The following is a 14,661-nucleotide window of genomic DNA, read 5'->3' as shown; positions in this document are numbered from 1 at the left end:
CCATACCACTATTAAAGGGTGACCTTGGGCTACTCACTCACTCCCAGCCTAATCTGCCTCGCAGGACTGTTGTGACGATAAACTAGATGAAGGAAGAATGATGGAAGCCACTTTGGATCCCCCTTGAGGAGAAAAGTAGGCTATAAATATCTGAAATAAGTAAGCCGGATCTTTTAACTTTTTTTAAGGCTTGAAAGCAGCCATGGGGAAAGGCAAACTAATGAGACTGAGACACTGGCCTTCCAGCATAACCTCCCTGATTCAATTCAGAGCTGCTTTGAAGCTTTTAAAAATCTTTCAGGAGACATGAATGTAGATCTCCCAACTAACACATTTGGCCCTCAGTTAAATGACTCAGTTAAATGAAAGAGGGCAGAGGAAAAGGACAGGTGAACAGGTACATAAAGACTGGGTGCGAGGAATTGATTAGAATAGGGTTTGGTCAGAAGGCAAATGTCAAAAGTGGTTCGATTTTCCATAGTGCAGTCTGCAATCTGGTTTGATTCTCCATTTCTCCACTTGAAGCCTGCTGGGTGATGTTGGGTCAGTCACTGCTCTTTCAGAGCTCTCTCAGCCCTGCCCACCTTACAGGGTGATTGTTGTGAGGATAACACATTTTGTAAACTGCTCTGAGTGGGCATTAAGTTGTCCTGAAGGGTGCTATATAAATTGAATGTTGTTATTGTTATTATAAATTATAATTCCGATGCTAAAAAGCAAACACACCCAAATAACTAGATCCAAATAAATAGCTAAGAAATATTAATGTTAGCAGAAAGACCTGTCACTTAAGAGCTCTTTCCAATAAAACAGTGTTAACTTTTCACTGAAATGAACAAAAAGTAGGCTGAGTGAATATCTCTGTAATGGGGCTGCGGGAGCCCTATCCATAGTAACCTGCTTAAGGCTTCCTCTTTGGTACCATAGAGCCCAACTAGATATGACAGTGATTTTAAAATGCTGCAAGGGCCCAATCTTGATTGGACCACCAATGAGGCATTTCCCACCTCCGTACCTTTTCAAGTGCTTGTGGGGGGGGGCGCTAAGTTTTCCTCGCTGTAAGTCTGGTCAGGATTGGGCCCTTGCAGCATTTTAAAATGGTAATGGTGTCCTCATGGTGGCCACAGAGCCACTCTTATAGCTAGTTGGCCATTACATAACAAACTCCTATAAGCATACTACTCTTTATTTTTTCATGTCTACCTACATTTTTGTTTTCATCTCTTACCTTACACTCTTGCCTATTAAAGAATAATTGCCTTCCACTGAGTATCCATAAAGCCACTGTCCTCTATCCTTCAACCCTTCATAAAGCCTGTTATTATTATACTTCACATATCACCTTCTGTACTATTCAATGAAATATCTACTCGTATACACTATGCATATTAATATTTGCATCAGAGAATGACAAGTGATATAAGGTAAGCCTGATGGCGAAGTGAGCCTTACAGGTCTAACCAACATTGTACATCTACTGTTATGCAGCAGGGATAGAAGTAGTAACAGCAATGCAGTACAACAGACTCGTCACTAGATGTTGGATTTTCCATCATTTGTAAGGATTAGAGATGGGCAAGATCAGCATTATGATAGAAAAACACCCACGATAATGGCGTTCGCACGATTGGGTCCCAGTGGATTGGTGCCGTCCATGGCGACCGATCCAGCATTCCGGGGGGCCCTTCATTGGGGCTTGATTCAGGCCATCGGGATCTGATCGGGGATGCAGACAATCAGGCGCCAGTAATCTATTCTGGGGCAACGGAGCCAGGGGAATGCCTGAGCTGTGTTTGCCCTCCTGTTGCCCTAGAAACCCGAATGGAAGCCCAGCTTTCCTTGATCAGGGCTTCCTTCCAACCATGGAGCAGCAACACACCACCAGTTGAGAGAAGAGTCCCAGGGGAGGGAGGGGGAAGGGGGTGTTCTGTAGCCATGGGCATTCCAAACGTTTTTTGCTTTTTTAAAAAACGGGGCTTTGTAGGAGGAATGGCTGTTTTTCTGTCTGTCGCTCTCTGTTTTTAACCTGCTTTTAAAACACTGTATTTTGTGGGAAAACCTCATTCACAGCTCACGGTGTGTGTTTAAAATATGCTTTTGGAAGACTGGCTGCTTGCTTTTAAAATTGGGTGGGGAGGAATGGAGGATTCTGTCCCTGCTTTTTTTAAAAAGCTGGCTGAAACATGTTTACGGGGTGTCTCTCTCTCTCTATTTGGAGAAGCAGGGATGGGTTAAAAACTCCCCCCCTGCTCTCTCTCTCTCTCTCTGCTCTCTCTCTCTCTCTCTCTCTCTGTGTGTGTGTGTGTGTGTGTGTGTGTGTGAACGTTCCCTCCCTAAGGGGAGGCAGCTCGTCACCGCCTCCCCGTGCCCGCCGGGCCTGGCGGTCGCCGCTACCACCCACCTTCCCACTCCCTGATCCGATCCACAGATTGGAAACGGGAGATAATCGGTGTGGATCTGTGATTTGGGGTTGTCGCCGGCGCGGATCCACGATCAGCTTGATCAGTAATTTTTTTTGGATCGTGCCCACCTCTAGTAAGGATGCATTACCCATTAGGCTTTTAGAATATGAAAGTTTTGAAATATATTCAGCCATCAGGGTTTCATAATCAATCCACTGTTTTAGACTGAGGATTAACATCTCACTTTCAGTTCCTCAAAATCAGTTATTAATGACCTCATGTCCAAGGACCAGTTGCCTACTGATTTTGTAATTGCCACATTACAGCCATCATTTTTACATTAATTCAGAAGCTGAGAAATAACCATTTGGCTAAGACCTGTAAATAAATTAATAGATGCGGAAACCTCAGCATTTTGAGCTGTGTACTTGTTTTTTAAAAAAAGAATGAGTTAAAGTGAGTAACGGCTTTTTGCCCTTACTTCCAGGACAACATCTTTAACCTGGAAAAGATCAAAACTAACCCACAGCAAGGGAACCAAATTGAGACCATGCTGACTACTCAGACCAAACACACTATCCCCTTTCTGGCAAAGAGCCAGCCTCTTAACTAGGTTCCTGCCAGGGAACAGGAGGAGCAAAATGCTGTTTCATAATCTCACTGGTCAAGCAACTTTCCCCAACAGTAATACTAATACAGAACAGAACCAGAAGCTGGGGCCTCTTTACATGACCATTTAATACATGGTAACTGCAGAAAAGCCTCAGGTTAATCCTGTGCCTGTTGGCTACAATCCCTCAACTTTGGCACACTATTGCAAATATATATTTTTAAGGTTTTTTAAAGTTTGTGATGCTGTATCAATAACTGAATAATTCACAAGATGGATGTATAACATCAGCCTATTACAGGCTCAACGAGAACATGTAGCACCCACATTGTCATGTAGCATTATTTATTTATTAGAAAATGTATACCCTGCCTCTTCAAAGACCTACTCGAATCAGCTTACAAAGTAAAAACAATACAGTCAAGTCATAAAAACAACAATATATCAATAGAAATGACATTCAGCAGCCTAAAATGATATCCAAAAAATAGCCATCAAGCTAGAAGCAGATTTTAGCTATAGTTGCAAGCTGCCTCAAGCAGGTCTCTGGAGAGGCAGCATATAAATTTTATAAGTAAATAAATAATCACTTTTTTAAAAAAGCTAAAAAGGATGAACCCATCATTTAAGAAATGTTTTTCCTAAAAGCCTGATGAACAGTAAAATATGCATTAGATGAGCCTCAAGGGGCAAGTGAGGTGCCAACACTGAAAAAGTCCTGTCTCTAAGTTGCCACCCATTCACCTTTCCAGGCAGAGGCACAGGGAGTAGGACTTGGGAAGAATAATGTGAATTTGCTTTCAGCACTAAGAAATTAATAATGATTTTTGAAGGCTTCAGAGAAGTTACAAGGAACTGGACCCATGGGCCTTGGAGAGGGGCTGTACAACACTGTTGGGGGGAAAAGACAATACTGGTGAAGTGCCAAATCGTTAGTCTGATTTGGGTGCCACCGCAGCTGCTTTGAGGTTTCAAAAGCTTCAAGAGATCTGATGGTGAATCTCCTTTGCAATACGTAGTTTGGTCCTTATAGACATGGCACAGTTCTCTTTGCATAGGGAAAGGCCTTGACATCCTTAGTTAAAAGGGTCTCAGGTAGCAGCATAGCTCAGGAAGACTAGGCTGCCAATTCAAATATAGTTCACTGGCCTAAATAAGCCAGTGATCAGAGCTAATAGAAAATAACTTGGGTTGAACAGAGCTACCAAAGTATAAAGCTTCGGTGATTGCTCCCTCAAGGTTATGATTCTGAACTCTTGTTAATTCACAGCAGCCATAATGGATTCCATAGGATATAATCCAGAATAGAATACTTGAGAATTGCCCCCTTATTTTTTCTCCCTAAAAATAGTGACTCATAACATTTTTTGAAAGACATTGTTGGTTTTGTGCTGCATTATGAGCAAACTGTAAAACATGTCTTAATGAGTCCTTTTTATGACTTGGAAAATTAACAAGACTGATATTTTCTTAAGTAAAACCAATAGCAAATGACATTTTTTCTGTATGCCATACATGCTCGATTGGATTCATTATGTAAAAATGTGGAAAGGTAAATATTTTGTAACAGTTGAGCAGAAAATCAGACAGAAGCTCTGTTAGCAGTTAAAGTCACAGGTGCCTGGAACTTACCTTAACAAAAGCAAATCAGCAAACTTTTAAATAAGATCCATATACTTCATAGAATTAGACAGGCACATTCCAAACACGACCCCTCATTGAACAGGATTTCATTTCGTAAACAAAGACTCAGCCTAAAAGGAACTGACTTGTGTTGTAAGAACAGCACCCAAGATTCTCTGTCTGCATAGCTGCTGCATTGTAATTTGTCACCAGTGTAATTTGTTACGTGTGGGAAGAGATGTTGAGAAAGAGGGTGTGTCATGGTGCCATTTTAGATTGTCTTCCCTCCCTAAAATCAAGGGGATTGGAGGGAGAACAAGCCCCTAGTTTCTCCATGTAAGCTCCAGCATTTACAAAAATACAATAGTTGATATATTTTCAGGCGTCTCTAGATTAAAAGAAGTTCTTAAGGATTATGGAGGACAATTAAGAGATTTTACTGATTTTGAGAATATAATCACACAGAAGAAGGAGCACATTCTGGGTCAAATTTATAAACTTTTACTTCAGTATGACACAGAAACAGAACAAGTTAAAATTTGCATGATAAAATGGATGCAAAATTTTGGAGAAGAAATAACATTTCAACAGTGGGAGAATCTTTGGACAAAGGACAAAGTTCACGGCAAGCCAAACTCTAAGGGAAAACTGGTATAAGATGTTTTTTAGATGGTATATCACACCAAAAGACATTGAGAAAATGGGTAAGAAATATGTAGAGTCATTCTAGAAATGTAAAGAAGCAGATGGCTCTTTTTATCATATGTGGACATGTAAAAAAAGTAAAAAAAATTGGAAAGATATACATGCTGAGATGCAAAAAATCCTAAAATTCGATTTTGCCATGAAACCCCAGACTATGCTGTTAGGAATAACACCAGAAAACATTGACAAAACATCACATGAACTATTTAGATATTTGTTGATGGCAGCAAAAGTGACATTTGCAAGCAAATGGAAAGAATGCCCAACCAGGTAAATCTGGAAAGACAAGATGGCAGAATATGAAGTGATGGCAAAATTGACAAGTTATATAAATAGACCAATGAGATAATTTGAAGAGAAATGAGGAAATTATTTTGCTTACAAAGGATAGTATAAGAAGTTTTGCAAATCTGAAAAAGATTGTATACTGATTCATTGGATACAGCTTATAAGAGGTCATAGCCTAACAATATTGAAAATGTTTGAGTATATAGTTGGTGAAATAGATTGTAGGATATAGAAATATTGGTATAAAGTTAATAAGTAGAAATGATTTTTATACTAAAAGCTATATTAATCAGTTATATTAAGAAATAAGCTGAGATATTGTAGTAATAATGAAATGATTCTTTTCCTTTTGATCATTAATTTTTATTATTGAATGTTGAGGAGGAGGAGGTATGCACAGTTTGTGTAGTATAGAGGGAAAATATATGCTAACCAGATTTAATAATGGTTGTAATCTCCATTTCAATATTGACAAATATTGATAAAGGTTAAGTCTTTTGTACTCTATTTTAACAATTCTTGTAGTGAATAGTTGTAAAATCCCCTTAACCTTATCATTCCCTCCCCTCTCCGTTTTCTTTCTGTACCCTTTTTTATTTTGACAAAATATAATTAAAAAAATTAATTCTGTAGAATTAAAACTGTTCATCAAACAGTTCATGATTTTTTTTTCTTTTTAACATCACATATTTTCCACCAATTTTCATTAAATTTATAAAATTCTATGTAACTGTCTTGGTCATTTTCAGTCTGTGCTGGATTCTAATGTCCAGTCATGAAAGACTGGACATTCACACATTTCCAATACAGGTGTATAAGAGGATTAAATTTTTTCTCATCTTTTTAAAAAATTTAACCATTCAGAATTATTCTTCTCTGGTCCAGAAGGGCAGATAAATTACATGAAACTTTCACAAGAACAAAAAAGACCAAAATCTCAAGTAAACTCTGTCCCCATAACCGGAAACTGAGCATCACATATTGAGAATTCAAGTTGTTCCAAGCAAGCCGCTCTTTCCATCCCGTCTTTTATCATTTAGAAAACATAGTATTACAAAAGAGTAAAAACAACAGGATGGTGTGAGAGAGAGAGTGCCAGCGTACGCGCACGTAGAAACCCAGTTGATATACAACCGAGTTTATGTGTACCAAAGCCAAACTAGACCACTCCGATCAGGACGAAAACAAAGGAACGCCTTTCTCTGCTGGGAACAACTCTTTTAGGTGATTAGCGATAACATCAGGATCGAAATCGTTGTTGCTGGGAGATGCGTAACGCGTTTCCAGAGACTCTGGACAAAGTTTTTCAAGGCAGCTCTGGCTCTCGAAGCTCATGCCCTGAAAAGGTAGCCGGTCTCTAAGGGGCCACTGGACCCGACTCTCGCTCTCTCTCCCGGTCTCTGCCAGCTTCCCTTGCCCCGCTCCAAGATCTGCCTGGCGCTTCTTCCTCTCGGTGCGTCCAGCTTGGTCGTTTGCGGGTCTGAGCGCCGGGCGCGCTCTTGGCTCTCTCGGACCCCACTCCAACTGGCTGCCTCCCGTCCCTCCCGTCCAATGGGCTGCAGCGCGGGCCCCTCGAGCTCCGCCCTCCGCTGACCTGGGCCAGTGTCTCCTCGCCAGTCCGGGCGACTCCGCTTCTTTGCACGAAGGTCCCGGCAGCAGCTCGGAGGAGCCCGTCGCCCAGTCTCAGCCGGCCTCCATGCCTTTCTCCTAGAGCGCAGCCGCTCCCCGCACTGCCCTCTCCGTCGGAGTGCAAGAGGACCCGCGAGCGAGGCGCAGCGAGTGGCCGGGGCTCCGGGCAGGAAAGATGACCAAACGCAAAGCCGCCTTCCTCCTGCTGCAGCTCGCCCTGCAGCTCTGCCCGGTCTTTGGCACTCAGCCTGGCCCGCAAGGTAAGAGGCAGCGCAGCTCGGCCTCCGGGAGCGGGTCCGAAGAGGCTTGGTTCCCCCTCTTGCTGGGGCTGAGCCGGGCCCTCCCACCAGCAGGTTTATTGTCCTGGGCAGGAGACTTGATGGGAAACACATGTCAGCCAATGCAGCAGGTTCCCCAGTCCTTGAGGGAGGAAAGCGAAGAGCCTGAAGCGAATCCAAGCTGACCGACCACCTTGCAAAGGACGCCGGGCGCAGAAAGGGGAAGATCCGGGTGTGCTCGAGGATTCCTTTTGAATCAAAGTTTTAATCCAGCAATGGGAGGAAATCTGGAACTCTGGGTTTTCTTCTTTCTTTCTAACCAATTATCTTTAAGATAAAGGCTCCAGACCTTATTTTTTTAAAAAAACTTTTTGAGGCATGATGCTTTGGAAATAAATTGGAAATAAATTGAATGGATTCTTATGAAAAAAATGTACTCCTGGAAAAAAAAATTGTGTCTCCTGGGGAAAAAATGTAGGAGCACAAGAGCATTCTTGTTTTTGTTTCTCTCTCTCTCTCTCTCTCTCTCATTTTTTCTAAGATTGAGAACATTAACAAATAAATCTTTGGGTTTTTTTTAAAAAAATAAAAACATATCCTATAAAAGATGCCCCCTTACAATAGCATTGATGTAAACAGATTATGAATCTAGACAAAGGTTATTCTCACCTTTGCTTGTGGTTCAAGGCAGCCCCATTTGTGACATTTGGACAGGGTATAGTCTTAATAGGCTATCACCTGCTTAGAGACAATTACTATTACTTTGAAATTAATAGTAAAATTTTCACTATTTTTGAATCTTTGATTTTATTTGAAGTAGTTTGCATTATTACATTATTAATGTGGCAGACTGATAGTTCAGAAATGTCAGAATTATGAATAAAACACTGTTTCTGTAACTTAAGCTGTTGTATAGATTTGTATTTTTATGGTTTTAGTTTCCCTATGTAGGAGTGATACATACCAATATTAATTACTTGACAAAAAGGACATTAAAAAAAACCTCAGGTTGTTTCAGTGACCTGAGTGATCGCAGATTAAAACATGAAAGATTTATTCACTCTAGCTTCATCAATTAATTGGCTGACTGCCTTCCTTTTCTCATTTCATTTATTATTATTTAATTTGAAAAATATGCTGCCTTTCCACCCAAATAGGATCTTGCAGGTGGTATTACCCAGTTCTTTGTATAGAAATGCAATTTAAAATAATTTCCTGTGTGTTTCCTGAATGGAATTACTTTGATGGCATAAATTCATATGATTGCAACATCTGAATAGCTTGAAAAAGCAAAATATTGTAAAAACTGTGCCAACTTGAGCTGACAATTTGAAGGAGGTGGAAATAACTCGAACATTTAAAACGAGATGACACTGTAGCATTAGGGTACAATTCCCTGGAAAGTTCTCCTGCACATTGAAGTGATGATGGTACATTCAATCCCCATTTATTTGAAAAGGGGTTGCACAGGAACACTTTCCAGTGGGTTGCACCCTGAATCGTAGAAACGCTTGAACCTCATTGACCTCTGTTTATAGCATCAATGAGACTCTGTTCCAATTAACATATTTACCATTTGGGCACCAGAGAGAGTTTCAAAAACTACATTTCTTCATAAATCTAAGTCTGAAATGATCACAACAAAATGAGTGGTATTAACTTAAGAAATATTCAGTCTGGATTGCACATAAATGTTTTAAACTAGGTTTATTATTATAATATTCCTTAGCTGCTTTTCTACCAAAAATTATCCAAAGCAGTGTACAGTGTTAAAACATCCAGGGTTTGAAATAAAAACACTATAATCTAATGAAGTTAATATCCAACATTGAATAAATACCTAAAATACAACTTCCTATAATATAGCAACCATTTTTAGTAGCCTGTAGTTCAGGCTATACTCATAAGAATATTTTCCTGGGAATAAGCCTCATTAAATAAAATCTGATTCAAATGAATTCTAAGCAAGTTTTCTAAGATTGTTCTCTCATCCAGAGCAAAAGACCTTCCTGTATGGTGAAATTTTACTAGGGTTGGTGACAAAATGCATTCAAGAAAGTATCTTATTGTTTCAAACTGTTTTAAATGGAAAAGAAATTTTAAAATATATATATATAAACATATGTGGGTGGATCGAGCCAGCTTTTCTGTTGGTGCCAAAGGGTGGACGCTTCTCTTTTCACCTCCCCAAAAAAGCTGTGCTGGGAACTATGTGAGCCAGAGTTTTAGTGAGGAAGAAAATTGGTGGAGGCTGCCAGTCTTTCCCTCTTGTGTCAACTGAAAAGCTGGTAGATTCTGAATCGTGCAAATATATTAAACAATGAGGTGAGAATCTTAGGGGAGGATGCTGCCTCCATTTTGTGGACCCTCCAGCACGGCGGGGTGGTGAGGAGGGGAATAATGGAGCTGACTTTATCTTCCTATTGGGAGGTGGGAGGGGGAGAAAAGAAGGGGAAAAGTCTTTTCCACTCCCTTCCCTGCTGCAGATGCCCCCCCTCCGTCCCCTCCCCTTTCTCCGGTTTCCCGACAAGATGGCGGCTGCCAGGGCCTTGTGATGCTGGGCGAGGGGCCGGGCCAAAGGAGCAAACAATGAGGTTGAAATATACTTGGGGTTGAAATATATGTAACTGCATTGGAGTGCAGCCTTTGAAGAGGATACCTCCATTTTTTTTTGGCTCAAGCTCTCCCAATTCCCCTCCTTTTTGCAGCCCCCGTCACACATGGCTTTTGTCCATGCAGCTCCCATGACTCCCAGTACAGTGTTTTTTGGAGGTCAAAGCAGACTCTCCCCTCCCTTTTTCACCAGTAGAAAAGCTAGTTGTATCCAGCCAATTGTCAATCTCTCACATAGAGGCCGAATCCACAGATCTCAAGTTTTCCGCTTTTTTCCCACCCATTATTCGCTTCTCAGAGGGCTGTTCACATACTCTTACCTCAATCCCGCCATTCTCTCGCATCTTTCGCATTACGCCTCAGACAAATTTTTCATGCGTTCAAACGCTTCTCTTGCGCGGTTCTCACCGTGGATGTGGACAAATTGAAGCGTTTCACAAAGAGACCGCCCCCTTCAAACCACCCCACTTCCGTGTTTGCAGCCTTTCCGGAACACCATCCCTCTTTGCCGTGCAGTTATCAAACTTTTCCACTCTCTCCGCAGCATGCCTGCCTGCCTGCCCTTCCCCCCCTTTTTTAAAGGGGACTTTCCCAGCGTTGTTGCACAATTGCAGCCATAAATCTTAATTGGGGTGCTCCAAAATCCCCACGGAGACATCAAGGGGTGGCGTCATTTCCATTTCCGTGTCATTTTTAGGATACCGAACAGTCGGAAATATCGGTGGCTGTTAAAATTAATTTTTTTAACTGTTGAAATTACCGTTATAGCGGAAATCTGTCATTCTTTCAAGCGTCAAATAATTAGTCTGCCCGTTTGGAGTTTGGATCACCCCCCACCTTAAATATCAGTTCAAATTAGCCCGCCAGAATAATGGTCCAATGGATTTCAAAGAAGAAGGCATAGAATAACATTAACCAATCACAGGCATCATAGGGATGTGGCCTTGCCATAGCAATTTAGCAGAAAAAACACTATAGCGGAAATCTGATGAAAAATGAAAAAAAAAATGAACGTGATGTCGTCATCGGCGATGTCGGATCTAAACCCGCCCCGTATTGCGAGACTCTACCAGGGATGTGGACAAAGTATAGTGCGAGGCAGCAGCAGTAAGAGAAGGGATGTGAACACAGACTGGGACATTGCGAGATAGAATCCAGTGCGATTAATGCACATGAAAAGCGAAAGGTAGAGAAGTGTGTATTCGGCCAGAGACTGGTCATAACATCTCCCTACTGGTAATCAATCTGTCTGTTGCACTTTAATCCTGCCCTACCTCTAAGGAGCTAAGAGCTCAGGACAGCATATGTGATTCTCACCTTCTCCGTGTGACTCTCATAACAACCTTGGTTATTGGCGTAAAGTCACCCACTGCATTTCATGGTCCTTAGCCCTAGTCTGGCATTCCAGTCTAACTATTAATCAGTGCTAATAATCTTATTCATTCCCATTTTCCATTTCACCTGGTACTTTTTTCCAATTGGTTTTGTATCTCTGAGGCCAACACCGTTCAATAGGGCTAACCATTTCCCCCCTGACCATGCTTCTGTGCCTTTAACCGTTCCATAGCCTGCGGAAATGAATATGTGCTCTGTGCATCACGATGCCAAAATAAATTTTCAGAACAAAAAATAGCAATCCTAAAATGCACTATTGGGATAGTTGGTGTGGAGAGAACAGCTTACCATAGAGAACGGATTTCTAAGGCTCAGAAATTAGAAAGGAAATTGAAGCCACTCAATATTTGTATTGTTACAGCTGTTGTTATTTTAAGCCTCCTAACCCTGGCTGGGGTCTTGGCTGAGTGCCTGAGATAGTTGCTTCTCTGTCACTGTTAGGGGATGATATTCAACCACATAGAGGAAGCAATGCTTACAATTTTCCTACAGCAGCCTTAGAAGTGTTTGGGTTCCTTTTTCCTATCTCCTCTCTTGTTGTGGTGGAGAATGCTGTCAAGTCATAGTTAACTTACACCGACACCTACTGGGGTTTTCAAAGCAAGACACTCAACAGTGGTGATTTGCCATTGCCTGCCTCTGCGTAACGACTCTGGTCTTCCTTGGAGGTCTTCCATCAATTACTAACCAAGGCCTACCCTGCTTAGCTTTTGAGATCTGATGAGATTGGGCTTGCATGGACTATCCGGATCAGGGCATTTCCACTCTCAAATGACAAGAATCCTGTTTTTAATGTCCTTTATTTTATAATGCTTATTTTATTTTGTCACAAGTGTTGATATGACCAAGTAGAAGAGTTGTATTAGCAATGCTAGAATTTGTGCTTTCACTGGGTTTAATTATTGAAACAATCTAATAAATGTTTATTTGATTAATCAGTGGGTCCAGTTCTAATCAGCAAGGCTGTAAGTTAAAGATAGATATAACTTGCTTATTTGGGGCAGTTCTGGTATGTTACTGTAATTTTAAATGTACTAAGAACATGGGGGTGGGGGGGCTGCCAGGAAAGGTCATTTCCCCTCCTTTTGGCTTGAAAGTTTCATTCTGAAAAAAAATTGAGAATTCCTGTTCCATACTCACCAGTCACCATCCAAGTAACCTCTGGATGGTATGACCAGTTGGTTTAATTCACTGTGGGAAGTCATGCATGCTGTGTACACTTACAGGCTGGTAAGCTTTTGTATGTGGTCAGCTCTTCTGTTTTAATTAACCTATGTGAATGACAGGAGCTAGTTCCTCAAATAAGAGCTGTTAAGCATGGATAAAGATTACCTAGAGGTAATTTACCACAGTATAGATATAACTATTTGGTAAATGGGTTATTTTATAACAACATGGCAAGGGCTGAATATTACCATAGATGAGGTGTAAATGTGTGTGATATTACAGATCAACTACTATGCAGCCCATTATAATTTACCACTTTTAAAATAATGGTCTGTGGGCTCTTGATGACTACTTTTGTAGGACAGGTTCATATGTTTACCTGGTGGTGACATTCTTTGTACAGTAGAGGGACAGGAACATTCCCTCCCCTTCCAAAAATGTAAGGAGTGGCAGATGCTCCCTGTGGAGACCTATACACAGGAAAATCCAATTCATAGAAAGAGTTGTGCAAACTGAGCAGCTATGTATGTAGCTCCCTGTGAAGTGCTTGTATCACACAGGCTTATGATGCGTGCAGCGGATGTTAGGGGCCTGTACTGTCTTCTCCATCACCTGAAGCATCTGCACAACTGCATAAGTGCCTTACAGTGCCATCCTAAGCAGAGTTACACCCTTCTATTCAATGGGCTTAAAGGGTGTAAGTCTATTTAGGAGGGTATTGTTAACCACAGAGACCTTCTCTGTTTTTTCCCCTCATTCCTGTTTGCTGCTTCTCTCATTTATTTCTGCTGAGCAGATGTGATATCCACCAGTATCCTCTGTTGTGAACTTGGAAACTAAGACCTAGTTTTACCTTCTGGGCATGTGTGTTTCTGTATCTTGTTACCCTTTACAAATATCTGGCCTTTGTTTGCTACTCTTTCTTCAACATCATTTATATGGCATTTTTAATAAGTAGAGTTTTAAAACAAGTTTGACTTAATAACCTTTCACTTGAACAATGTGCCATGCGATGGAATTGTTCTTTGTGGTGAGCAATTGACTAAACCCCGAGCGTCTCCTCCCAGAACCAGAACGTGACTGCTGTGATCAATTTACCACCAACAGTGAAAGCTTACAGGCAGCTATTTTTTCTATCAACAGTGCGGCTTATATCAGAGAACAGCATAGCTATGAAAATAGGACTGTGTTAATTCCTGAAAAAAAACAGAATTTAATTTGCTTTTGGGCATGCATGCATTCATATAACTTGAAACTTTTTTTAAAAACCCAGAAATGTGAGTTCTCTTCTGCTCATTTGATGTACTTTTTTGTTTTCCAAATTATTGCAAAATAGCCATTAAATAAATATAGAGTGATCCAGGCTAGTTAAGTAGTCCCATTAATTTCAATAGGGCAGGTAAGTGAAGCCTCAGACCGCTCCCACTGTAATTGATGAATCTTAAAGGTGCTTTGAGTTGGTTGGGTTATTCCCATAAGGTCTTCTAATATTAAAGTCCAGCATAAAACAGGCAATATACAAATTATGGTGCTTAAAATCCTGTATCTTTCTGCTGCCACTTTCTCCAGAATACTGATAATGGTCTTTGTAACACTTTTCATTCTTTCAAGGAATATTTCTTGATGAAGATTAGGAATTCTTTATTGTTTCTTTGTTTCTATGATTTATTTATATGTATTTGTACTTTGAAGGTTTGGGGAAGTTTTTTTTTAAAGCAAAGGAAGCCCAACAAACTAGAATAAAATCTTATCACACTGAAGGTCCCTCAAGCTCTGAAAGCCAACCCAATCAAAAAGCAGATAGGAATGCAAACTGTCCAGTGCAGCCTATTAAGATGCAAAGCAGTTCTCCAAAGGTTCGGGGAAATGAGTTTCCTAGGACTATTACATGGAATCCTTTTCACTACAGATGCCAGGAGTTGCCTTCTGTTTGCAAAATACACAGTCAACC

At 40.8% G+C, this 14,661-nt stretch overlaps 1 protein-coding gene across 1 annotated transcript in view; it reads left to right on the top strand.

The window, feature by feature from the left end:
- The first annotated feature begins 7,366 nt into the window (after positions 1–7,366).
- Positions 7,367–14,661, top strand: part of THBS4 (thrombospondin 4) — a 42,818-nt gene continuing 35,523 nt past the window's right edge. The window contains exon 1 of the mRNA XM_054986467.1: positions 7,367–7,517. Coding sequence (XP_054842442.1) covers positions 7,433–7,517 — 85 coding nt within the window. The 5' untranslated portion in view covers positions 7,367–7,432. The remainder of the gene's footprint in view (positions 7,518–14,661) is intronic.

The sequence above is a fragment of the Eublepharis macularius genome, chromosome 8, assembly GCF_028583425.1.
Source record: "Eublepharis macularius isolate TG4126 chromosome 8, MPM_Emac_v1.0, whole genome shotgun sequence".
Classification (NCBI taxonomy): domain Eukaryota; kingdom Metazoa; phylum Chordata; class Lepidosauria; order Squamata; family Eublepharidae; genus Eublepharis; species Eublepharis macularius.
This window is presented reverse-complemented; position numbering and strand designations above follow the sequence as displayed.